The 24,683-nt window shown below is 40.9% G+C and overlaps 2 protein-coding genes and 1 long non-coding RNA gene across 11 annotated transcripts in view; 2 read left to right on the top strand and 1 right to left on the bottom strand.

The window, feature by feature from the left end:
* The window catches only part of P120ctn (adherens junction protein p120), a 45,342-nt gene extending 32,881 nt beyond the window's left edge, over positions 1 to 12,461 (top strand). For all 9 annotated transcript variants that reach the window (XM_070656372.1, XM_070656371.1, XM_070656378.1 and 6 more), the window contains one exon: positions 1,238 to 12,461. In XM_070656372.1, the coding sequence (XP_070512473.1) occupies positions 1,238 to 1,531 (294 nt within the window). In that variant the 3' untranslated portion in view covers positions 1,532 to 12,461. The remainder of the gene's footprint in view (positions 1 to 1,237) is intronic.
* LOC139102489 (uncharacterized) overlaps positions 1 to 17,179 on the bottom strand; it is a 29,114-nt gene extending 11,935 nt beyond the window's left edge. The window contains exon 1 of the long non-coding RNA XR_011545703.1: positions 16,016 to 17,179. This is a non-coding gene — a long non-coding RNA (uncharacterized lncRNA). The remainder of the gene's footprint in view (positions 1 to 16,015) is intronic.
* Positions 14,288 to 23,185, top strand: LOC139102484 (uncharacterized). The gene is made up of 6 exons (XM_070656399.1): positions 14,288 to 15,074; positions 15,663 to 15,787; positions 17,900 to 18,139; positions 21,962 to 22,097; positions 22,573 to 22,702; positions 23,100 to 23,185. The coding sequence occupies exons 1-6, from the start codon at positions 14,805 to 14,807 to the stop codon at positions 23,183 to 23,185; spliced, it is 987 nt and encodes a 328-aa protein (XP_070512500.1). The 5' UTR covers positions 14,288 to 14,804.
* The last annotated feature ends 1,498 nt before the right edge of the window (positions 23,186 to 24,683 follow it).

Raw genomic sequence — 24,683 nt, 5'->3', positions numbered from 1 at the left:
TGACAATGAGGAGCTTCGGCTGACGTAATCACTGCCTAAACGAACACCCTCACACTGTCACGCTAACGACAATTATTTTATGATTAGGTACGATAAGAAAATGGATTCGTATATGCCGATTGATTGTCGAGATGAGCATTTGTATCGCGCCAGGAAACGGTTTCCTGGGAGGTTTTTCAGTGCCCTGCTAGTTTAGTTATATTTTATTAGCGAGGTATAACGCGCATTTATAACTAAATTATTACGTAGCCCATAGTTTGTATTGTATACCCTTTTGTATATAAGCTTAGGAAATGATTATATTAATAACCATTATATTAATATGATAATAACATACACTGTGTGTACGCAAGTTCCAATACACAGTATAATTAATATGGGTATTTGCACGCCATATATGACGTCGTATAAAATAATTAACTCTTCTGTATACATTGTTTAATAGAAAATCACGTCAATTGTTGCTCAGCTTGCTGGCGACATAGAAATATAACGACATTTTTTGTGACGAGAGGTATATCATTCTGGTAATACGAGGTAACGGAGGGCGTTTTATAAAACTATGTTTCACATAAATGTGTACGGGAAAAAAGCCTGCATACATTAAAGATTATTATGTATACTTTTAACAGCGAACACGTACACACATACCTAAACACGATACACGCGACTTCAAGTGCGTCTTTATATCATGTGTATTTCAGCTACGAATTACTCACATCACCGTCGGAATATTTATATTCTGTATTTAGCCGAGTACTAAAACGTAATGTAACAAAAAAGAAAAAAAAAAAGAAAAAAAAAGGAGAACAATTATTTGAAAATATGTTGTATATTAGATAGCCTATATACCTGCATTGAAAATAAAGGCCAAACATATCACACCTTCTTCGTAATTTTGCCTACGCATTGCAGTGTACTCTCGATTATCCAAAGTTATCGAAAAAATGCAAAAATTATAACAACGTGTCGTCTAATAAATGTTATTACTATTAAGTAATATAATATAAGATTCATGTTCTTTCTTTTTTTTCAAACATTTACGTGATTATCGTTCCACGGATGATCGAGGGTACAATGTGCGTGAAATATCACCCCGAAAGTGTCTGGAACTTCTTTCAGCATCCGAAGGGTTGAGGTGCCGCGCGGTTCTCCCTACACCCTCGCCCGCCCCCCCTCGCAACAGAGACGCGCGACCCACCAGTTGGCTAACCGTTGGCTTGTGTGTGTGTTGCAGCAACCGAAACCCGGTGAGCCGCTCTACGCGCAAGTTAACTTGGAGAAGAAAAAGAAGCGGCAGTACGAGCTGGGGGTGGGCCAGGGTGGCCAGGTGGGTCAAACCGGCGTGGGCGCCGCGATACCCGGAGGCGGCGGCATAGCTGGACCGGGCGGCGGGGGTGGCCAGTGGGTGCCGGATGGGGTCGGGATCGTGCCGGATGGCACCGGTACTACATCGGTGGCGACGACGGTGACGAACCAGGTGCCACCGCCGAGCTCGACCGCCGCCGCCGCCGGTGACTCTTGGGTATAACGGGTCCTACGAGCGGGTCCTACTCGAGAGGACCTCGCCAGGAACCACGGCCGTGCCGAGCCGCCGCTCCCGTCTCCGATCCTGTCCATGTAGCGGAGGTGCACGGGAGGACCGTGTCTCGCACCCCTCGCTTCCCCGCCCAAGGAACGCGAAGCGACGTCTCCGAGGGATCTTGAAGAGCCGAGGACTAGCGAGAGATTCGAGGGAGACCTCGTCTTTCGAACCGAGAACGCGGTTTCTATTCGATGACGCATCTAGGGGGACGTAAGGCGGGCGCTCGTTGCGATTTACTTGGGCACTGTTCGGACTCGCGAAAAATCGAGATCGGTTGACGTCGCGCGGAATGTTAAAGCGAGAGACATCTCGAGAACGTGGCGATTATTTAGAGAACGTAGTAAGCATGGAAATTCGAAAGGTTGTCAATTCAAGGTAGAAGGAAAAATGCTCCCGAGCACGCGAAAGTATTATTAGATATTGGAGAAATACGCGAGAGACGCGCCGTTTCCGAAAGTTAGAGTCGGAAAGGCGATCAGATATTACGCTTTACCATTGGAAATAGACGTCCATATTGTAGAAAGAATCTCGAAGGGAACGATGCGGAAAGTTAACTACGTCGAGTTAATCGGACGGAGGTAGCTGAACGTAAGTTAAAGTGATAAAATGACAGGCAGCTTTCAAATTAAGGAGAGGAGACGAGATTGTATATTGATCTTAAGACTACGAATGAAGATTGTACATAGAACAACAGCTGACAAGAATAATAAACGGACCGATGATGAAGCGGACGAGCGAATTGACGGATCAACGATTGGAGGGACAACGGAAGAAGAAGCTATATCTCCGCGCTTCGCAAACAAGGATATCAATGCGACGAGCGGGTTGGAAGGATCGGAAGACAAACAGACTTCGATTGCGCTCGCCAGGATAACGGGCGAGTTCTGCCTTAGTCTCGAACGCCGCGAGAAAACCCTTTTCCTAAGTCTCTCCCGCGTTTCTTGTACGAGCAACGCGTTATAACGGCACGGGCTTTAAATAGTCGAGAAAGGAGAAAGGGGTCGAGATCAAAGGGGCGCGCCTAAGATATAATCGAAACGTCTTTGGTACACTTCGATTAAGTATACATGAATTACGAAGAGGAGCTCCGGCCGGCCTTCAGAGGAGGGCAACCGACCTTGACGCATTTTTATCGAAGTCCGAGACCCCTTCCCCTCCCTCTTTTTTCCCCCCGTCGTCGAGATAATAACAATCGAGATCGGCATCGAGGAGGAGAGGCAGCGAGCGGAATCCACCGGGTAGATCCGGCAAACGCAAGAACGTAACCCGCAGGTATCGCGCACTTGCAAATTTTGATATACGATAGTAGTTATCAGCGGGCGAAAGAAAGGGAAAAAGTGTGAGGAAAAGAGACGGAGCGACGTCCAACCACATCCGCAGCAGTAGTCGCACTAATGGCTCTAATACCTTCATTGCACAATTCTAAATTAATATATACATATATATACACACATATATACGCATGTACACGTATATACGTACACATACACACACATACACATACATACCCCCTTAAGTGTATGTTTTAAGATGGTATTAGCGGCGGCTAAAGCGCGAGCGTATACCGATCATCGCGAAGTACTGTGCTAATAATAAGTTAGGTGTGTCTATGTAAGTATTATAAATAAGTAAAGGCGAAGAAGCGCCATGGTGACTTAAAAGAGGGATCACCAATGATCTTGCAACTGAATAAATCGTAAAAAAAGTATATATATAATTAAATATAACGGAGTATATATTTATAATATATTCGATAATATATGTATAATTATTTAATGCATCAATTGCATTAATACTAATTTCATATATTATAAATATATACACTTATATTTAATTTTATATATATATATTTATCTATCTGTTCTTCTTTCGACGAAACGACAGAAAATTTAATTCAGCCCACATTCGATATTATCATAATTATTGAACAGACTGTTTGATAATTATCGTAATTGCGACAATGACAAATTATTTGATAGTTGTTACAATTATTCGTAATAATTGAGTTTACCGAACGATACAGAGAAGATCCCTACGAGCCTCCGAAAGATGGAATTCAATTTAAAGGGAGAGAAAGGATCTGTACATATACCTCTGTTGGCGGAGAAATATCGTAAGAGCTAATTAATAACTAATCCCGTTACTACTGTAAGAGAGAGTTGCACTTGCTTCTTTGTAATACTTGGATACCCCACCAATTGTCACGCGCGCGTGCATGCGCTTATTATACATATTCGAGGAGACATGAACATACAAATATAAATGAATACACTGGCGTAGAGATTAGAATATGACTGTATTAATGTAAACTTCTGAGGCTGTGGGTGTGGCACAAGGATGCCGTTTAATTATACGAGCTGCTGCACCGTAGCAACGCGTGTGACTTTAGGGAATACTTTTAACTTTTGAGGTACGCATGAATCTCTTGTCCGTATGCGCAAATGTACGAAGTGTAGGATACGCGCGTCGAGGTGGAGACGCACCGCCGTCGTGTCGTGTACATAACATACCACGCGCGAGCTCACGTCTCACCACCGGTAGTATTATGCCGTCGAATGGACGCAACTGCAATGGGATGGAGAGGGCTTGTGGCTCGAACCGTTTGGCATTTTTTAAAGGGAATTTTTTAGAAAAGTATACATATATATATGATTTACTTTTAAGTAGAAAATAATTAGAAAGATATATTTTATTTTCTACGATATTACTTTTCTTTCATACGCGCGGCGTACATGCTATTTTGTATATTTCTTTTTTTTTCTTTTTTTTTTCTTTTAGAGAAGCGTGATATTTACATGATGTAATTTATAGAATTATAATTGACGAATAAAATATATAATTTGTTCGACGAGAGCACGGGCAAATAAAGACACTGTAAGAGGAAATAAAGTGTGAGGAAAAAACTCTACGAACCAACACCAATGACTAACAATCTACGCTATACTAATGTCGATATGCTTCACTGTTATTATTTCTAGTGCAATAATAGGATGCGAGCTCACGTGACGTAATCGGGGTGGGTCTCCACCTTCAATCGACGTTTTGTCCTGAAATGCAATCCGCGGTCGATCAGCGGCGCCTTAGAGCCATTACTATTGCTATATGGTATAATTACATAGATACAATTAGCTGCGAGACCAATATACGTCGAGCCCATGAACACATACAAGAGACTCAATAGCGAGCATGAGTGTGCGCGTGAGTGAATAAGAGAGAAAGATAGGGAGAATGTATGCACTTTTGTGTGTGTTAACGTTATTCGATGGTTACAAGGTGACATATTAATTAGCCGATATACATATTATAGACATAAAAAAAAATATATATATATCCCTGTTCTCTATTTCTTAAAATAATATTATGACAGTTGATCAGAGAGGAACACGCGATGGAACAATGATTGCCTCCGCAAGGAAACCGGACGACGATCGTCTATCGAAACCTTCTAGATTACTTTGCCATCGACTTCAATCAGTTTAAGAGTTAACGAGATTGAATGAGAATTTCAGCAAAGTTAAACATCAGAATAAAGCACTTTAAAATAATCTAAAGGGGCAAGAGCAAACAGATTTACGTTTACGTAATTTTGATATAAAAATTTCGAATTCCAAAATTGTAATCTTGATAAAGTTGACATCGCGCGACAATACGACGTCGACTTCGACTTTTATCGTCGTTATTTGAACGAGTTCGAACGGTATTGCTAAGATAGACGATCGCTGTCGATCGGATGGCCGGGTAAAAAGCGTTATTCTATCACGTACTACTCAATTTACTCCGTGGCGACGTTCTCGAGGGGAATTGAGCGCAGAGAAAACTTGGATCGGATCATCCGTGATACTTAGAAATGGAAATGCTGGTGTGAGTCTGTGGAAAAACTGACCTTTTTTTTCGCCTATTTAATTCTTTTGTACAGTGTTTTTATATTACCCACGCGACATTTTGTAGGATTTTTAATCTAACAGCTTCTGTAACATGCAAATTTTTATCCCGCATTATGCAAATTTTTAGAGAAAAAAAACCGGCACGATGCATTGCTCGAAATAATAGCTCGATAATTATTTTCGTTACGCGACGTAACGCATAAGCTGCTTAATTTTACATTATTTTCTTTTGGAACGCGCCACCTCTACAAATTGGCATCGTTTCCCTTTTTAGAATAAGGAAACTGATACAATTTTGTGAAGTAAAATTTAATTTATTACTTTTATATTCACCGCGTATCTTTCACGTGCAAACTTGTATATTTTTTTAGCTTTTAAGGTATTATATTATTTGAAATATATTGTCCTTATTTTTCGTAAAGACTTGATAAATATACAATACACAGACGAATCTCTAGACGGCACCCCGCGGACAAAATGATTACATTTTATTTTGCGCAAATCATTTTCGTTTTTATTCCTTTGCACGACTGACATGAGATTCGATCGGCGATTTGGACTACGAAGAGCGATATCCAGCGGCGGCTCAATACGATCATTTCCATCTCGGCGCGGATGCCGCGTTACATTGTCACGCGAATTAAGAAACTGTGTGAGATTGCACTCGAACGAGCTGACTGACGTTTCTCTCTCTCGCCAAGAGTCGAGGGAGGAAAAGGAACCTTCGAGCTTATCGCTCGGACTGGCTAGCAGATCCGTTGCGCTCGTGATAAGCACAGCGTGATTTTAGTAAGCGCCGTAGTATTATTATCGGTACCGGCGCAATCCTTAGAAGATTTTGGACCATTTGGCAAGCAACACGACGCGATCTCTAGGTCGATCGATCTCGTCGGGACTCGTTGCCCGTATTCGCACGGGACGTCATTTCCGAGAGATAATCGAATGAGCAAAATGCGCTCTTTTAGTTCCTACCTTCCTAAAATTTGGAAAAATTTTAATCGACGGCGCTTCGAAAATTTTAAACGTGCCTAAATTCGACATAATTCGAGATCAAACGAGCGCCAAAGAGCTCAAAGTAGAGGTTTTCGGCTAACTTAGTTGAATGTAGACTAAGTATTGACCTCTGTTTAGAAAAAAAATATATAAAAAAAAAATTAGCAATTCTTGTATTAAAATTTACACGTGTCGATCTCCGCGCGAAGATAAAAATTATTCATTAGAAATATAAAAAATTACGGGACCGACATTGTTGAATTAAAAATCAAATTGGAGTATCGAAATTATTAATTTTATTCTAATGAACTTTTACGATCGAGGTAACGAACGAATCCCGACGACTGACAAGAAGTCTCGCGTGCGCTCGAGTGTCAAAGAAAAAAAGGAAAAAAATTTTTTTTTAAGACAGGATTAATGCAACGTGTTAACAAAGCAAAACGCTGTCGATTCGTCTCCCGCACGTTTGTCTCCTCGGCGGCGCGCAATTTTTTGGATCTCGTGCTTTTTGTAGAATTTTATACTGCATACCCACGGTAAGAGCATGCAACGAGTGACCTCATCGTTTCTATGAATTTTGATACTACACCGTGCTGTGCAAAATCCGCGAGCTAGTCGCACTCTGGACGGCCCAAAGTGGCTGTCCGCCGTCGCCGACGAGGAGATTAATCGATGCGAGATATTCGGCGTACGGCTCCAAGAGTTTGGCGCGATATTTGTGCCCGTGGCGCACCACCGTCGCGATGCAAAATTAATTGCGACTTTAATTCCTCGCAAAATTCAGAATGCCGACGCAAGTACTTGATTACTCGTTACTCGCAGCTATTTGTCGCGGCGGCTAAGTGTATTTTAATGTACACCGAAGAGCAGATTTGGCGTTTTCTGCGGCGACAGCGGCTAGCGTACGTAATCCTAAGCGGCAGAGGCAGGGGATGAGAGAACGGGAAGAAATCAGTCATCGGCAAACCGGCCGGCGCGGTATTACGCGCGGTGCATGTGAAACTCGACGCACACGACGACTAAAGTCGCTAGCCGCCGTCGCCATATCTGCTTTTCAGCGTACATATATTAATGCAAACACGTTACGACACTCGAGCCTCTTTGGATTTTCCCCGTGTTGAACGACGAGGCCTTTGATTTGATTTCCGGCTTCGAGCGAACAGCACCGCGAGATCCTTCGCGGCACCGCGGGTGCCGAGATTATACAGCGATCGCGGTTTAACGATCGATCGATCAGCCGATCGGTGAGTAGACCGAGGTTTTTTGATATCCGCTTTTTCATCATTCTTTGTGTGTATACTATCCCGCGTAAACTCCGACGTTTATAATTTTCTACGAAGCACAGAAATGCGGAAAGCGAAAAGGAGGAGGAGGCGAGAAAGTGGCGGCAGCCTCGAAGGGCGTATGTAGAAAAGACTGTTCCCGACGATTTTATAAGGATATGTAAAAACACGTTGTACGCCGACCGGGAAAAGCGCACGGCGAGTATCGAAAGCGAGGGAAGCTAGCTTGCCGTACTTTAAGGTCAGCGTAGCCGAGACAAAAGGCGACGTGAAAATGTAGAATTTATACAAATGCGCGATGAACGTTAGTCTAGCAGTTAATCTGACAGTGGTATTGCTGAATCTTTTCCCGTGACCTCTTTCTCGATTAAAATTGATTTTTCTATTCTTACAATATATTCAATTAAATTAAATAAATCATAATCGTAGTTAAAATAAAATAATATATTACAAGCTTGAAAATTTAAAAAATTAGCACATCTTGCCTTATTAAAAGAACTAGTCAATTTCTTTTTTTTTTTCCTTCCCTATAGTTTTGTCATATTTTATTGCGAATGACTTCGTTAATTTTATCTTTCAACTATTTACTACAGAAGTAAGGATGCGGTCTAACTTTCTACAATATCGCTGTCGGATTAATTGTATAACATTCAAAGCGGAGCGACCCTTTCGACGCGTAAAGGCGGGCCTCAAGGGAAGGGTGGAGACAAAAACATTGGGCGCATCTTAGCACCCCCGCGTCACTGTATTATATACGCATTTCACACGCGTGGACCCAACAATCGGACACCTTCGAATCGACAGCCCAGCCGTAGTTACTAAATGATTATACTTGATATTACGACGACGGTAGGGAAAAAGGTTGATATTATATATTAAATATAGTATATTGAGATCTTTAAGGAATCGAGACACGTGTTATCGAGAGTGCATATTACATATTTTAACATATAATATTGAGTTGTTGAAAGTCGCAACACACCGCAAGCTGCCAGACGTAGGAGCCGACCGTTTCAGTTTCTCGATAACTTTGCCCGATATAATACGTATTATGTGTCTTTGTTCATTTAGAGGGAAAGATAGAGGCAGACGTCTGATAAGTAAAGTTACCAAGAAACTGAAACGATCGAGCCCGTAATTGCCGAAGTCGCGGCCCAACGTTGCGCGATTTGACACGATACAGTTATATTATTATGTTACTCAGGAAACGCGGCTGATACGGATTTGAAGCCCTTCGGTGTCCGAAATCACCCGCGGGAAAAGTCGATTTCGATAGTTCGCGCGATTCCGAAACGAAGCCGCGTGTACAAACGGCGGGCAGTGAGGGGTTAAAAAAAAAGGAGAGAAAAAAAAAACAAAAAAGCGCGAACAAGGTGTTTAAAATTTCACGGTGCATCCGGAAGCGTATCGATTTGTTGTCACGTCTACTTTCCGGCTGTGTCGACTATTTTAATAACCGGCGTGCAAATAGAGAAAGAGAGACGCTAGAATGGATTTAATGAACGTTCGTAAGATACTCAAAAATTGATTTGCGAGCGGAATAGCATTGTTTCTACTTTCCGGCTGCAGTCGTTGCGTCATTGAACACCCGGCAGCGTGCGAAACGGCGAACGGTAGTTCCGGGGGAGGATTTTTAATAATTACTTGTTTATCTCGCCGGCGTGTTTTGTCCGAGGGGAGAATCCGATTGTTGGGTCTCGCGGTAGCAGGTGCAGTTGCACATTAAAGTAAAGAAAAAAAAAGAAAAAAGAAAAAAGAAAAAAAAAATTATCACGTTTGTACAAACTGTTCGCGAGGGTCCGCGACCCTTCTTTTCATTCTCAGTCCGCAATGCGATGACCATTTCGAGTTTCACGCAACGTAGGAATCGTACGAGTCATTTCGCATCTCTCTCACGGCTTATACGGGGTAGACGAGCGACTCTCGTCGCTACCTTTGCTACGGATCCTTCACTTGTAATATACATTTTTAACGGGAGCACGCGAAGACGCTAGGAAACTTTTTAACTGTCCTTTTACCTACTATTTTTAATGTATATCTCCTGTCCACTCGGACATTTCGGACACCCCGTATGAAGTCCTTCGACGAAACTTGGCTTCGCGATTCTTTGTCATTACCTTCGAAAAACTGATTGTCACCGCACAATTTATTCACGTACGTTGTATACACGTAATCGTTCTATCTTCGATAATCCCGTCGACCGTAGAATATTGCGACTCACCCTCTGTAATTATCTTCAATGGAGAAAATCACGATCCACTTTTGTACGCTCCTTTCTCGATGTGGTTAAGACTCTAATACCGATTTCTTTTCCAGCCGAGCAGCGAATTTGATACGCTTACGTGCGTTCCTTCTCTTAACTTTAATGCCAATTAAAATTGAAGGGAAAAGAAAAGAAAAGAAGAAAAAAAATTAAGATGAATATCAAATTAACGATACTAATTTAATAACAAAATTATTATAAATTTTTGTTTGTTCCGGTTGCTGGCAAAATATATTTTCAATCACAGTGCATTCGACGATAATTAAATTGCTAATAAATTAAAAACCAAACCACAGTGATAATTGTCAATCGACGATGTTTGTTGTTATTGAAAGTTGTTTATTACAACAATACGGTAGTGATTTTATTGTGCAATTTTAATACTGCACACAATGTCGTTTGCAGCTCGAATTTGTTCAGCTTCGCCTATCGATTCGACCGCGATTAGGAACGCCAATATTTATTTTCGCGCCTATTTCTCGCGAATCATTCGGGCCATATCGACCAAATCGTCTGCTATTCATACGCTCTGCTTTTTTCTGCAAAATTTTTACTATACAGGGAGGGAGAGGAGGTTGTACGTTTACCGCGCCGATCCCGTTTTCTGGTATCTCGAAATAACGACCTAATTAATCAAGCCGAGCGCAATCATCGCGTCGAATTCCGACACGCGCGGAGCTTTTTTCTATGAAATATACACGCAATTAGGAACTGCAGATCTCGCGGCGAAGACTCCGATCCTCTCATCCCTAGAAAGGAAAATTAAATAAATCGCCGTGTTGGCCTAAAAACGGGAGACACTCGGTAAATTCGGCGGGGATCTTTTCTTTCCCCCGGGAGGCAGATTCTCGGCCGAAAGATTTTTTTAATCGATTGCGCAATTTTTCACGACACACGCATCGAACCGCGTCGTCATTATCATCCCGATCGATTCATCTCACGCATCCACCGATCACGATCGCTGTCAATCGTTGGCGGTTTGAAAAGACTGATTAAGCGTTAAAGTAAGAAAAAGGAAAAAAGAAAAAGAGAGGACGAATTCTGTACGATCTTCATTGTTTCTGTCTCGAAATGAGAGATCCAGAGAATCGGGATCGTCATAATTTTGGTGAATTGTCTTAATTTCCGGTGCCACGAGTGACTGGAAAATGCGGAAAATTGGGTTTGGCTCATGAAAATCTAATCTCGCGGAGATTATATCGAGTTTGATTCCTATTAAGAAACAAACAAAAAAAAGACAAAAAAGAAGAAAAAAAAAGAGGACAGCACGGCAGAACGAAGGATCGCGCATATATCTCGTAGGTATCCCGCAAGAATTCTTACGCGAAGAAGGAAATAAAAAGCCGAGGAAAAGACTGCCGGCCTCGGCCGGTGCGTCGTCGCTCAAAAACTATTGCACTTCCCCCATTCGAAAGCGTCGAATTGTTGTATCCATAAAACGGCGAAGTACCCGGCGTTTATAAATTAAAAAGGGGAAAGAAATCGCGAGAGGAATGATTTACAAGTAAGTCTATTAAACTCGAGTGAGAAGAAGAAGAAGGGGAAGGAGAGCGAAAATAAAGGGAGAGGAAAAAAAAAAAAGTAATAAAATCGTACTCACGCATACCATTACACACATGTAACACGTGCATTAACGAATAGAAAAATGATAGTCTACTGTGCTGCATACGTATTTAAATTAACGGAGCATTAAATAAGCATGGGTGTGCATCTTAGATGTATTAGAGGACCTTTACCATCACCATCATCATTACCATCATCACCATCACCACCATCATCATCATCACCATCACCATCACGCGTTTAGTGTTAATTATGAAACGTTACAGAGCGATGATGTCGGGGAATGCAAAGGGAGAGTATTAATAACCGCGCACGATTAGGATCTTCCATAGTTGTAGATTTTTTATTACGACAGCGTCGAAAAAATTAAGAATATATTACGTATAATTAGTGTATGTGTTTTGTGATACTTTTAAACTTTTTTAGGGGCATGATGAAAACGATTTTCTAATGTGCAAACCTTAACGATCTATCAACAATCGATCGGTCCCTATATTATTTAATTTTTAGTAATCTGTTGACACAATTTTGCGTTTAATAAGAAAAAAAGAAAAAGAAAAAAATAATTATGAGGATAAACAAATCTCTCCCTTGTCTCATCCTCTGAAAAAGCTTGTTGAAGATAAAAATCATCGCTTTCATTTAACTCACATATGTTTCACGCGCGATTCAATTGCGAGTGCGATTCCCACTGACGGATTGTATGTATGTATAATTTTTAAGACGGTTACAAAGGAGGCGGCATGGTGTCATTATTTCGTCGTTGTATTATGTATGGTTTATATCTCTTGGAAGAGTACCACGTATATACAATAATAATTATAATAAAAATCGACTAGTGTATTTCGAATCCGACTGACAACAATTAAAGAATTAAATTGCGCTGACAAGTGCCACGCACATCCTCTTTATTCGTCGTTCCCTTTTCCAATTTCCGTATCATTATTATTAAATAGAAAATAAAAATACAATGTTATAAAGTTCTACTTAAAACACTTCGAATATATTTTATTATTTTACGTTTTATAAATATTACAATTAACAAAATGCTAATTTTAATTTTAAGCTAAAACGAGTTATCGTTTCCAGCACCGAGGGAAATAAAACGTGGCGAGAAATAAAAAGTTTGCCAGCGAGATTTGTGTATTTAAATAATTAAAGCTCGTTGAGGAAATACACATTTTCGTCGAATCAGAACCCGAAGGCAGTTTAAGGGATTAAACGTTCGTAGAGAGCACGTAATCGCATTTTTGACTTTCGTCCCTTCGATTGCGATTTTATTGCGTGTCTGGAAGAGTACGCTTCGCTGTCGAGATAACGAGATTCGCGTATGATTCGCTCGTCGCGCGCTTTTTGCACGAAAAAGAAAGATATGGGTGGGAGAAGTAACAAAAAAGTAAAAATAAAAAATAAAATAAAAAGACGTAAGGGCAGATGTGCGCGGTTTTATTCCATAAAAGGCGAACTCACACGGAACGAAACCTGTTCGGCGCGGGGCTAATTGTTAATTAAGACGCGGATTGCCGTGCGGATTGACAATTTGCAATTGTAAAATCCGTTTCTCGCGCGTAATCTCGTTCACGTATCGCTCGAGCGAATCTCGCACGTTTCCAATCGCATCGAAATTGTTTCACAAGTACCGTTTCCACGCGCGGAAAAACGAATTTCGAAGAAAAGTTCCAGCGAAGTACAGCCGAATTGACAGTCGAGTCCGCGAGGTGTTTTGCAAAATTTGGTGAACATTCTGACGCGAGAAAAAAAAAAACGAAAAAAAAAAGAGAGAGAAGAGAATTTACGATAAAATTCTGTTACCAGATAAAAATCGCAATAAAAATGTCTGCCGCGCTCGCACAAACAGAAAAATTATAATAATTAATTTTGTTAAGAGTATTTTAAACGAGCAACTTCCGTTCGTTATAATGCTAATTCATGACTGCAATATTTTTTTTTTTTTTAGTTCAACAATTCTCGGTTGCAGAATAACGGCTCTTTAAAGCAGATACATATTTTTCTGAATATTTTTCCAAAGCGGGTATAAAATTCTTCTCGCGCCATTTCTTCCCGACGAGGGAAGATTCTACGTCGTTCGGGGTGGTTGTGAAGTATAAGAAATAATGTGAAGTAGGTCAATCGTATTTTAAGTCGGCGAAGTCTATACACTTCGATGAGCGGGGCCAGCTGGAACCTGAGATAAGAGGCCGTCGCCCACGTCACGTTCCCCATGAAACGGAAGGGCAGAAAATTTACCCCGCAACTCCCTCGGATTTAATCTCCTCTCTTCCTTCGTTCTTACTTTCTATATAAATTTTTGCTCGCCCCTACGGCACGATATTAATTAATCGACAAAATCGAGTCTCTTCTTTATAAATTCGAATCTTTTTTCTTCCCCTCTTGTTGTTCTTTTTTTTTAATCTTTCGTTTACATTATAATTCAATTACTACGTCTTTGAAGTGTTTTTAATTTACTGTTTCCTTAAAAAAAATGTTTTTACGCAGATTAAATTAAACTGGAGTAACAAACTTTTATTTCGCAAGCCTTTTGGATTTATTTTAACATTGAGAGATCACGCGTTGAAAAGTCTCCGGAAACAGTTTCGGGAATTTTCGCGGGTGGAAAATCGAATAAACGAGACAAAGAGAGAAGTGGGTTAAACACACTCGCAAAATGATCGACTTCCTATTACTCCAAATAGATTCGATCGAAACCAATCGGTGGTTCGGTATTGATGGTCGGTGATTTTCGTTTCACACCTCTGTGCACGCATTGCCGTTCCACCCCCATACGAAGCTGAATGCGAGAGGGGAGACGGGCTCGCTGGAGCAGCAGGTAAGGACCGCGTTCCAGTATTACGTTAGCCATCAGAACTACTAGTGCGTTTGAAACACATAATAACTAATCGAAATACAACCGCGTAAAAAAAAGAACAAAGAAAAAAAAAAAAGAAAAAAAAAATTCCTTAAACAATCTTCCGCGAGATTTTACATTCACTTTAATCCGAATTCGTTTCTCAAGCAAAAAATTGTAATTTACTTGTCAACAGTTAAAGAAAAAAAAAAAATTAATTAACTTACTTTAAATAATTAATTTTACGTAATTCCAAAATTGGTGCAATTAATCGGGGATATCAATTCGTTGCTTTATTTTCAATTAAGAATTGAAAAACTTTGGTGAGAAAGAAAGGAGCGGATTACTATTATAATTTGTTGGAACATTAACGGGAATTATATTCGAGATGGCGAACGCAAGTGACACCGCAATCACGGCGAATTCTTCGGAAAAATCTATCGACCACGCGCGAAAAGAACTGAACGCGATACTTGGAAAAATAGACAATCTGAGACTACCAGCTAAAGCCTGGCGGCAGTTTCGCGTCCGTTTGCGACTAAGACCGCTGAAACTGATAAAATTCCGCGCGAGGCACCTGTGGCTTATCTTGCTGATCGCCACGTGGTTCGCGGGTCTGCCTACGTGGATTAATGTGCTAACGTATGGATATAGCAAGGTGAGGCTAACTCATTCGATAATTTACGTAGATATCTCGGTGCGATACGTAGTTTTTAGCGACGGATTATATCCCCGGGGACGAGACGTCAAAAATTACAAGTCGCGTATCGTAGATTATTTTTATCTTGGGGAATTATTAATTACACGGGGAGGGGGCTGATTGTTTTACCTTTTTGGTAACTTTACCTAATATGTAACTGTCTTAATTTTTTTTTCTTTTAAATAAAGAAACGTGTAGTAAAGAAATTTACCTATCAGGTTAATATATATCTATCTTTATTTAGAGAGAAAAATGAAGATAGACATATGACTACCTGATAGATAAAGTTACCAAGAAGTTGAAACAGTTGCTGTCTAATCAGATCAAGTTCGCAAGAAGTTGAAACAATTGATTTTCAAAATCATAAAAGTCTCTGCTTAAAAAATTTAGATTCAATCGATCGCAATTATAGAAGCCATTGGAGTAAAAATTTTTAATTTTAAGAGACTCGTTTTTTTTATTTTTTTAAATTTTTTTTTCCGGAAAATTAAATACGATTTTTTATAAATCTGAGTAACGAATCGGGGAAACTACGCAATGTTTCAGTGCTGGATAACGACGCCCTCATTTGTGCAAAAACTTTTCCGACCGCCGCAAGACTGTTCGATCTGCCAGGATGTTCAACAGGTTGACAAACTCTCTGCCGTCGATCCAACGATCTTCGAACAACGGTACCAAAACGCGAGCCGTATATCGTTGATAAAGTAATTCGCGCGCGATATTCAATCATTTTCAAAACGACGCTTTTTAACGAAATAAAAAAATTAATTTTCTTAATTTATATATGAAATTAGAAGAACCCATGCGCGCGTGTTATTACATTGGGACATTAGACAATTGAAATATGTTTTATGAAAATTAAAATTGAGTGATCTATGGCGTGTTGTAGGTTTACTTACATTCGTAGCTTTATGGTTAGATTAGATTAGGTTATTTTGCATCCTTCCGTCCTTCCTTCCTTCCTTCCTTCCTTCCCTCCTCCCGTGGCAGTGTATCCTCGATTATCCAAACATGTTGTGGCACTTTAAATCACTTCACAATGTATTACACTGCTCTGCTTTTTTTTATAATCATGATCACTGTCACTAACACTCACTCGAGAGACGAACGACCGAAAGAATGACGGTGGATTATCGCGGCGATTTTTTTACGATTTAAAATTACGAAGCGCGACGAACGATCAGCTGTTGCGCGAATTTCCACTCTCGATATCCGTTGCGTTGATTTCTTTCGTCGGGTCTTCACTCGCGTCGTCCTCGAGCTCGAGACAATAAGCTGGCCACGATGTAAAGCGAGGTCCTTTTAGTTCGTCGGTCGAGACTCGGAACGAACGATGTCGAGAACTTGTGTTGAGCGCTTAACGAGACGGGCCGCGACACGAAATATTCTCCGTGCACTTCATCTTCTTTGAGTTCCTTTAAAAATCACTTTCTCAAAACGGAATGAAATCCTCGATCGCGACGAAGAAGATGGACGAGGTGCGGATCTCTTCCTGCTCCTCCCGCGCAATCGCGGTTGCCGACTCCTGCCGAAGAAAATCGTAATGGAAGCCAGGTGGTCGAAAATGTCCGAATAATACGCGACGAAATTCACGTCGGACGCTTCGCGCGCGGCGCTGCGCCCGTGACGTCACGTTGTCGTTCCGGAACACTTTTTTAGAGTCAAAAATAAAGTACAAAACGATGATTGGAATGGCAGAGGGATACAGAGAACGATCGTTCGTACCCGAGTCGACGACGTCGACACTTACTCGTGCGCGAAAACTTCCTATCCGCGGTCGAAAATATGCGAAATTGCAGAGCAATCCGCGACACGTCATCGCGCCCGAGGCTCCGCAACTAGACTGAAGTGACCGTTAGAGATTTCGGCCCTTGGAGGAAAAGAGAGAACCGTGTAAAAAAAGTGAGACAGCAATAAGTCCGATTGTCGCTGTTCTTCTCGCGCGGAGTAATTCGCGTCGGACTCACTCGCGCGCGCTGCATCCGCTACATAATCTTGTCGTTCCGAAGCACTTTTTCGCAGTCCAAAATAAAGCACGAAATGATGAATCGAATGGCAAAGGGGTACAGAGAACGATCGCTCGTACCCGAGTCGACACTTACTTGCGTGCGAAAACTTCCTATCCGCGGTCGAAAATACGCGAAGTTGCGGAGCGATTAGCAATACGTTCTCGCGTCCGAGGCTCCGCAACTAGACTGAAATGACCGTTAGAAATTTCGGTGATCGGTCATCCGAGAGAAAGAGAGTAACCGCGAAGAAAGTGAAACAGTCAATAGGCACGATCGCGGATTGGGCCGGTTCGATCGCCGATTGGCCGCTGCTCCGTGCTCGTCTTGTAAGGATGAGAAGCCGGAGTCCGCGTGGATTCTTGGAAAAGATCCGCGACGCGTGCCGAGCGCGAGCGCGACGAAAAAAAAAAGGTAACCGTCGCGTCGTCGCCGAGCTCGTCTCGACTACCGAAAAAAAAACATTTAAAGTGACCAGTTCGGAAGGCCATAAATCTTGTTTACGACCGCTCGATCGTGACAGATTTCCGAGAACCGATTAGATAATCCTTCCTAGTATAGTCGTAAAATTCTCCTTCCGTCTTCCTTTCCGTTGCGAGACATCTGGCCACTTGGCAGCCGCTGAATTTTCGACTGTTTGCAAGCGAAAGCTAAAGCTAAAAAGCTAAAGAGTCAATTAACCGACTAATTTACCTCGTCGATACTTTAACAATTATTTGCGACACGTTCAAGAATATTTTCATGCATCAATCTTGATTGTAATTTATTTGCAATTAGCTACGCGTATTCAGGAAAGCCTGTGGTGATAAACGACGCGATGATGAACTGGACGGCGCCTAAAGTTTTCTCCTTCGCGTTTTTCAAAAATCTCTACGACGAGGAGAAGGCGACTACGTTCAAAGGGAATTGCCAGTTTTTTCCGTACAATACGGAATTTGAGAGTCTACAGGACGTCTTTGACATGAACGAGGATCGAGCTATGATGGTGAAGGGTACGGCGCCTTGGTACGTCGGATGGTAGGTAATTCTGAGTCACATTTGACCCTTGGACGCATTAATAAGAACAAGCCCCCGTCGAACAATCCTCTATTTTAAAGTACATTTTATATACACTGACATTTTTTTCCTATCTAAATTTTGTAGACAAAACCTCGGCAACTATCTTTCATTTTCAATCCAAAAATATCGAAATTGCTTTATAATTTCATTTCGATATTACAGATCTAAGAGCGCTTGTTAGATTTTCATTTCCGGTCCGCAAAAATGGAGCTTAACGAGATAAGTGCGACAATGTGATGTAACGAAATCGATGTGCTAATAAAATTATCTTCAATCCCGGGGTATAAGAGATGATAAAAGCGCAAAATATTCCGAGGAATTTCAGTAACAAATTTTTCAAATTGGCAGTGAATTAATAACGAGTTTTTTTTATGAGCTTCTTACGGCACCGATATAAACGAGCGCTCGTTTTTAAGCAATTTCGTAATAATTATTAATTTCATTATCGGAAAAACCATCGCGCTTCGCAGCGACATTAAAATACTCGCGGGTGAGATGAATCAGTCGCGCAAATATGAAATATGAATTTGCTCGTCGACACGTCGCATTCCTCCGCGAAGCGTCCTGTAAGCATAATTATCGAAAATACGGGATATCAATTTAAAATCGCCGTGCGGACGGCGAATAAATAACGTTTTACTCGGGTAATTCGCAATTGTCATTTTTCCGTTGTTCAATTCACGAGGGCGTATGCGAGAGACGAATGCCAAAGCGGGGCGCCAATTATTATTGCGCGACGGCGCATCGAATCATCACGGGCAAATTAAACAATCAACTCATGTAGCCTGTAATAAATGAATCTGCTCGCCGATCGCGCGACGCAATTGCAATGTTTTTTCTTTCCTTTTTTTTCTTTTTCCCTTTTTTTTTTTTTTCGAACGAACACGTACTTAATTAACGCGACGACACAAGTGTCGCTTTTCGCGACGCTCTCCGACGTTCACCGTTCTAAACAATCGCGCGGCTACGCGGCATTCCGACGAGTTTAATTAACGCATAAGGTCTAGTAGATTCACGGCTAATTAACGCGACATGATAATGTCCGTTTACTTTTTTTTTTTTTTTTTTTATCGCGGCGCCGCCACGACGGCGAATTTTTAATTAGACGCAACCCTAAAGGGCTTCGATATTGCTGGGATGCCGAAATACGCCAACTTTGGTACGTGCCGATATAACGATCGCCCGATGCTTTTTCCCGACATTGCCAGTACGCGCCTATTTTGCACGATATTTAACGACCGATGCTCAGGCTAGATAGCCCATAACTTGCGTCGGATATCAGGATTTTATTTGCGACTTTGTTTACGGGTATTTATTTTAAAATATACGTTTATAAATATATTTTACATGACGGATTATCAATATTTTCCGATTTTCAAAATATCCTCCGTAATACACGGCATGTAAAATTATAAATAGATAAATATAAATTTCAGGGCAAATGAAATTTTCTTCTGAAATTTGAAACTAATTACATTCCCGTAATTAAAGTGGAATAAAACGAGAAATTTTTAATATACTGATCATTAGCATTAATTACAACATTAATTTTACACTTTCGATCGAGAAATCAATGACCGTTGAATACTATAGAAATCATGTTCGATCCTGATTATTACTGACAGCATTAATTAACTCGTCCGAAAGTAATTGATCCGTTGATAACGCTGTTGAACAAATCACGTACGAAATTAAGTGAAGTTCGTCTAACGAAACCATCGCGATATCCGAGGAATATCATCTCCACGATGATGAGCTGACGTTCCTTTCGATTTTAATCGCACGGAATATTAATTTTGATTAGAACAAATCGACCACGGTCTAAAATACATGAAATCGCGGAACGATTAGCAGCACGTGCTCGCGCTCAAATAGACTGCGGCAATAAGACTTACCTTCAGAGATTTCAACCCGTAGATGGAAAGACTGATCGCGAATGTTGCCTCGATGCTCGCGTATCGTCGCCCGACACAAGCACGCATTATCGTTGCGTAATAAAAAAGAGACAATGATTCACCTTTATTTGCCCGGTTGAATGTCGGTGAATGGACCACGACGGTGTCCTGTGCAGGACACTGCGGTTCGTGGGGCTCCCAGGACGAGGCGAGACACAGGAACACGATGATAAGTCTCGGAACCTCTCCACGTGGCCGGTGTACCTTCTCGACTGCGCAACGGATCGCGTACATCGTTCGCGATCAGGCGATCGATAGGGCGCTGTGATTAGTCGGCGTGCTAGGATCACCCATCTCTTCCCGGATCGTCGCTTAACCCGATTACGATCACCGGTGGTCAGCGGGTGAGGCGCGGGAAAGCCGGAAAAATTAATACGTCCTTTGTCTAGGCATATTTTTTCACGAGCATTACGTTAGCACAAGGTACTTTCGCCGCGTACTAGTCTACTGTTGCTTCTTGATCTATCTCAACGCACGCACGACTGTCGAGATCGCTGGTCGCCGGGCCTGCAAATCTTCGCGATAGTGTGAGTACATGCGTGTGTTTACTTCGGCCGGCAAATCTTCGCATTCCAAGTTCGCACAGTGGAGGACGCGCGGGAGACTAGCGGCAAGAACCGGTTCGCCCGACGGATTCGGCGTCGACCGTCGCGGTAGTGTGAGTATGTGCGTGTGTTGACATCTGGCCAGCAGCCTTCGCGGTCCAAGTTCGCACGGTGGAGGACGCGCGGGCGGCGGGCGGCGAGAACCAGTTTGCCCAGCGAATTCGGCAGTCGAACGTTGCGTAAGGTCAGATCAGACGTGGTCCACGTTGGACTGTGACTAAACGACCGATGCTAAACTGATTTTGTTTCTTCTTTTTTTTTTTTTTAAATGACAACTTTGCGACGTCGCCGTAACTTCTGTTCACGATCGTCAAATTTTTCGACGAGCCACTATCGCTTATGGATCGTTCGGCGATCGGTGGTTCGTTCAGCTAGAAGATTCTCCGACAAAGATCGTGCGTCTCATCAAATACGTTCGCACGGGCCGGGATTCGGATTCCGAAACGGGCGGCGCACCTCGGCGCTGGAACAGCGAAACGCGACGTTCGCCGACATATCTATTGACGGGGCTATCGATCGCGAGGATATATGGTAATTGACACGCGCACACAATTAACTGGCCGGTCACTAAATTCCCGATTCGTGCGTTCGACACGATTCCAACGCGGTCATCCGCGATTGTTGAATCGAAAGCGGTAAGAGGCGAATTATTTTGCTAATCGATGATTTTATCCCTATTATTAGTTTATACCTCCGCGTTTCGTTATATATCGATTGATATATTATTCAATTTATTCACTTCTTCCTCTACCCTCATTTTCGTTGTTGTAAATAGATAAAATGCGAAGCGAAGAGTATTTCGCTAATGACGATTCGCGCGGTATTATTCCGCTACGTTCAATATGCCGCTTCGATTAATATAATATTAGACGACGAAGAAAATAATTAGAAAATAATTGGAAATGCATCTCTTTATTTCTATTTCTCGTTCCTCGATTCTTGTGCATAGCTAAAGTGGAAAAACTTTATCCGTGACAATTTTCTCGGTATCATTATCTTATGTCCAGTTCGATGCCGCATCAATTAATATTATATGCATAGAGAAGCGGTAAAATTATCGAAAAATAAACAGCGTTTAGAATAACAGCGTTAACTAGAGCTGTGAAAAATGATAACGATTCGACACATGATGGCTTAACTTATCTGGATATATTTTATTTGTAATTTTGTACGCAATTGTAATTCTCGATAATACTGTCTCGTTGTTTCGTCCTTCTCAGGAGCAATTGTAACGAAAAAATCGGCGCGATACTAAGGCAGCATTATCAAAGACCGTACTTCCTTCCTACTACAGCCGAAAATAAGAAAACCGATTGGATTTTCATGGGAAGCAGTGGTTATGGTGCACCGATGCATGTAGGTTTCGCAATAAATTACCCGAGTGGAAATTGAGCCTAAACGTTCTAAATCTAATGACTGACTGACCAGTTTTTCGCCGCGTGCTAGTCTACTTTACTTGTATCGTGCCGCGAGCGCGTTTGCTATCGGCCGATATAAACACGCACGTGCTCACGGCTGGCCCGGCGATTTCGGCAGTCGAACGTGCGATGGCATAAATCAGTATGCGAAGAAAGCATTTAGATATCTAGCTTCTCTAGCTTGTTATTAGCCAATAATAATTGCTCCGCCACATGACTCGCGCTGGAGATTGACTAAACGGATACTAAATAAATTTAATTTTTAATTTTTAATGACAACCTCTACTCGATCTAATCACTAAGCTGCACAATCAGAATAACTAGATTAATTTCCATTCGGGTATGTGGGATGATTATATATTAAATTTTTTTAATAAGCGTATACTTATATGAACATTAAATAATTGTCTTAGGTGGACGATGTGGAGTATCCCTCTTGGCAGGCGCAGATAAAAGGTGAAAAATTGTGGATTTTAGAACCACCACGGGAATGTCTCTACACATGCAAAAGGTTGAAAGTGACTGTGCACGCCGGAGAGATAAGTGAGACCTATTTGATATACGCCAATAAATAATAATTGAATTAATTGCAAAATTAAATGCTTTCCTCGTTTAGCGTTAAATGTGGCCTTCTGATCGACAGTTACATTCAATGTTGTTCTAAATTGAGAATTGTTTGGTTATATTAAAGCTGAAACGCGAAACACACGAATATCGCATTTATATCGCCAAACTGGAGGAGATTTATTTTAGCATTAAACTATTAACGTTTAAAATAGAGTAATTAATTTTATTTTTTCTCTAAAATAAAATTAAAAAGCATTTAATGATAAAATATTTACTAAACTAAATAATTTAATTTTATCACATACTTATTACATTATTTAAAGAAGAATAATTTTTTTTAATACATCTAATATATTGTAATTTTCAATTGCAGTCGTCTTGGACACGAATCGATGGTACCATCAAACGAAGATCATTTCCGATGATGTAAGCATCACCATTGGGGCTGAATACGATTAAAGCCTATAAAATAAAAGTTTCAAAAAATTATTTATAACATCTTAATTCGTTGTGTAACAAGAACAGAGTGTATATGACAAAAAATAAGTTCCTATGCACAAATATGCAGAAGTAAAATGCTGTATAATAAGAATAAAGTATATTACGAATTTAATTATTTATTCTTTGTGGTCATTTTGTAGTTAAAAAGGTGCAATAATGTCGCTGATTAAAGCCGAATGAGCCCTTTCATTCATGCCTGTCTTAACCTTTTATTACCGCGTTGCACTATTTATATTTTCTCTTCAACTCCAATGAAGTAATGTTCGGCTTGGCTGAAGTAACACTACGCTCGGTCAGCTACCGCCACGCTCGTTTCGCCGTGACGTATGCCCGCGAACGGAGTCGCGTGCTAAGTTTTACGATTTCCCGTGTACGTGTATGTGTGTGTGTGTGTTAATCACGCGCTCGCACGAGGAAAGTAAAGGAGGAAACGACCCCCGCGCACGGCACGGGCCCCTCATGCAGATGGCGAGCAGCAAGCCGGGAGTCGCACCTGGCGGCAGGTGAGCCCTTACCGTGGGGGCTACCTCCATTACGGGAGGGAAGGAGGAGGGTTTCGAAGGGGATTCCCTGCCGTTTGACTATTCCGTCGGTACCCTAAACGTGACTCGACCGCTATCTTCTTATACGCGATCATATGTTGGCCACTAACCTGACATTGTTGAGAGGACAGAGAAAGACGAAGATAAATGTAGGGAAGAAAGAAAAAGAAAGAAAGGGAGGGAGGGAGGAAGGAAGAGGGACCACGAAGAGAAACTCGTCAACTGCTTCTTCGTCTGACTAAAAACTGACGGGACTTATAGAGACAGTAAAAAGCTTAATAATAATTGACAAAAGACGTCAGTATTTCTTTTTTTTTTAGCAACGTCGATTTGAACAGGAAAATTATTTTATTTCGTTGTGTAGAATGCTTTTTTATCGTAACTATTAATTTATTAGTTTATGCAGCAGTATTAAAAAAGTAATACATATTTAATCTTTATTAATTGGAGCATATTTACTTTTCTATAAATTAATAAATGCTATCTCTATTAATTTCTATTAATGTAAAGATAATATATAGTGTATTTAATTTTCGTAAATTGGCTAAGAAAATAGTATACGAAGACATGCACTTTTAGAAATAAATATTATTAAAGATAATATAACATAATTAAGTAAAATTAAATAAATTTAGAGCATAGACGAATGTGAAGAATTATTATAAATTCAACTAGGTAGTTTTATTAATACTAACGATAGACTATAAACGTTAACAAAATTATATAAGTCCAATTTGATTAGAATATTTTTCTTTAGATCATACTCGTAAAAAAAATTTATTACATTTAATTGAACGATAATTTATGCAGTTCTAATAACTTGTAATGAATTTAATGACAATTTAATGACAAGTAATAAAGCGAAATGTAATTATTCAAACCAAAGAGACTTCTTTTAAAATTTATAATCCTTT

This window comes from Cardiocondyla obscurior, linkage group LG05 (genome assembly GCF_019399895.1).
Source record: "Cardiocondyla obscurior isolate alpha-2009 linkage group LG05, Cobs3.1, whole genome shotgun sequence".
Classification (NCBI taxonomy): domain Eukaryota; kingdom Metazoa; phylum Arthropoda; class Insecta; order Hymenoptera; family Formicidae; genus Cardiocondyla; species Cardiocondyla obscurior.
Note: the sequence above shows the minus strand (reverse complement) of the source record. Positions and strands in the feature narration are given on the sequence as shown.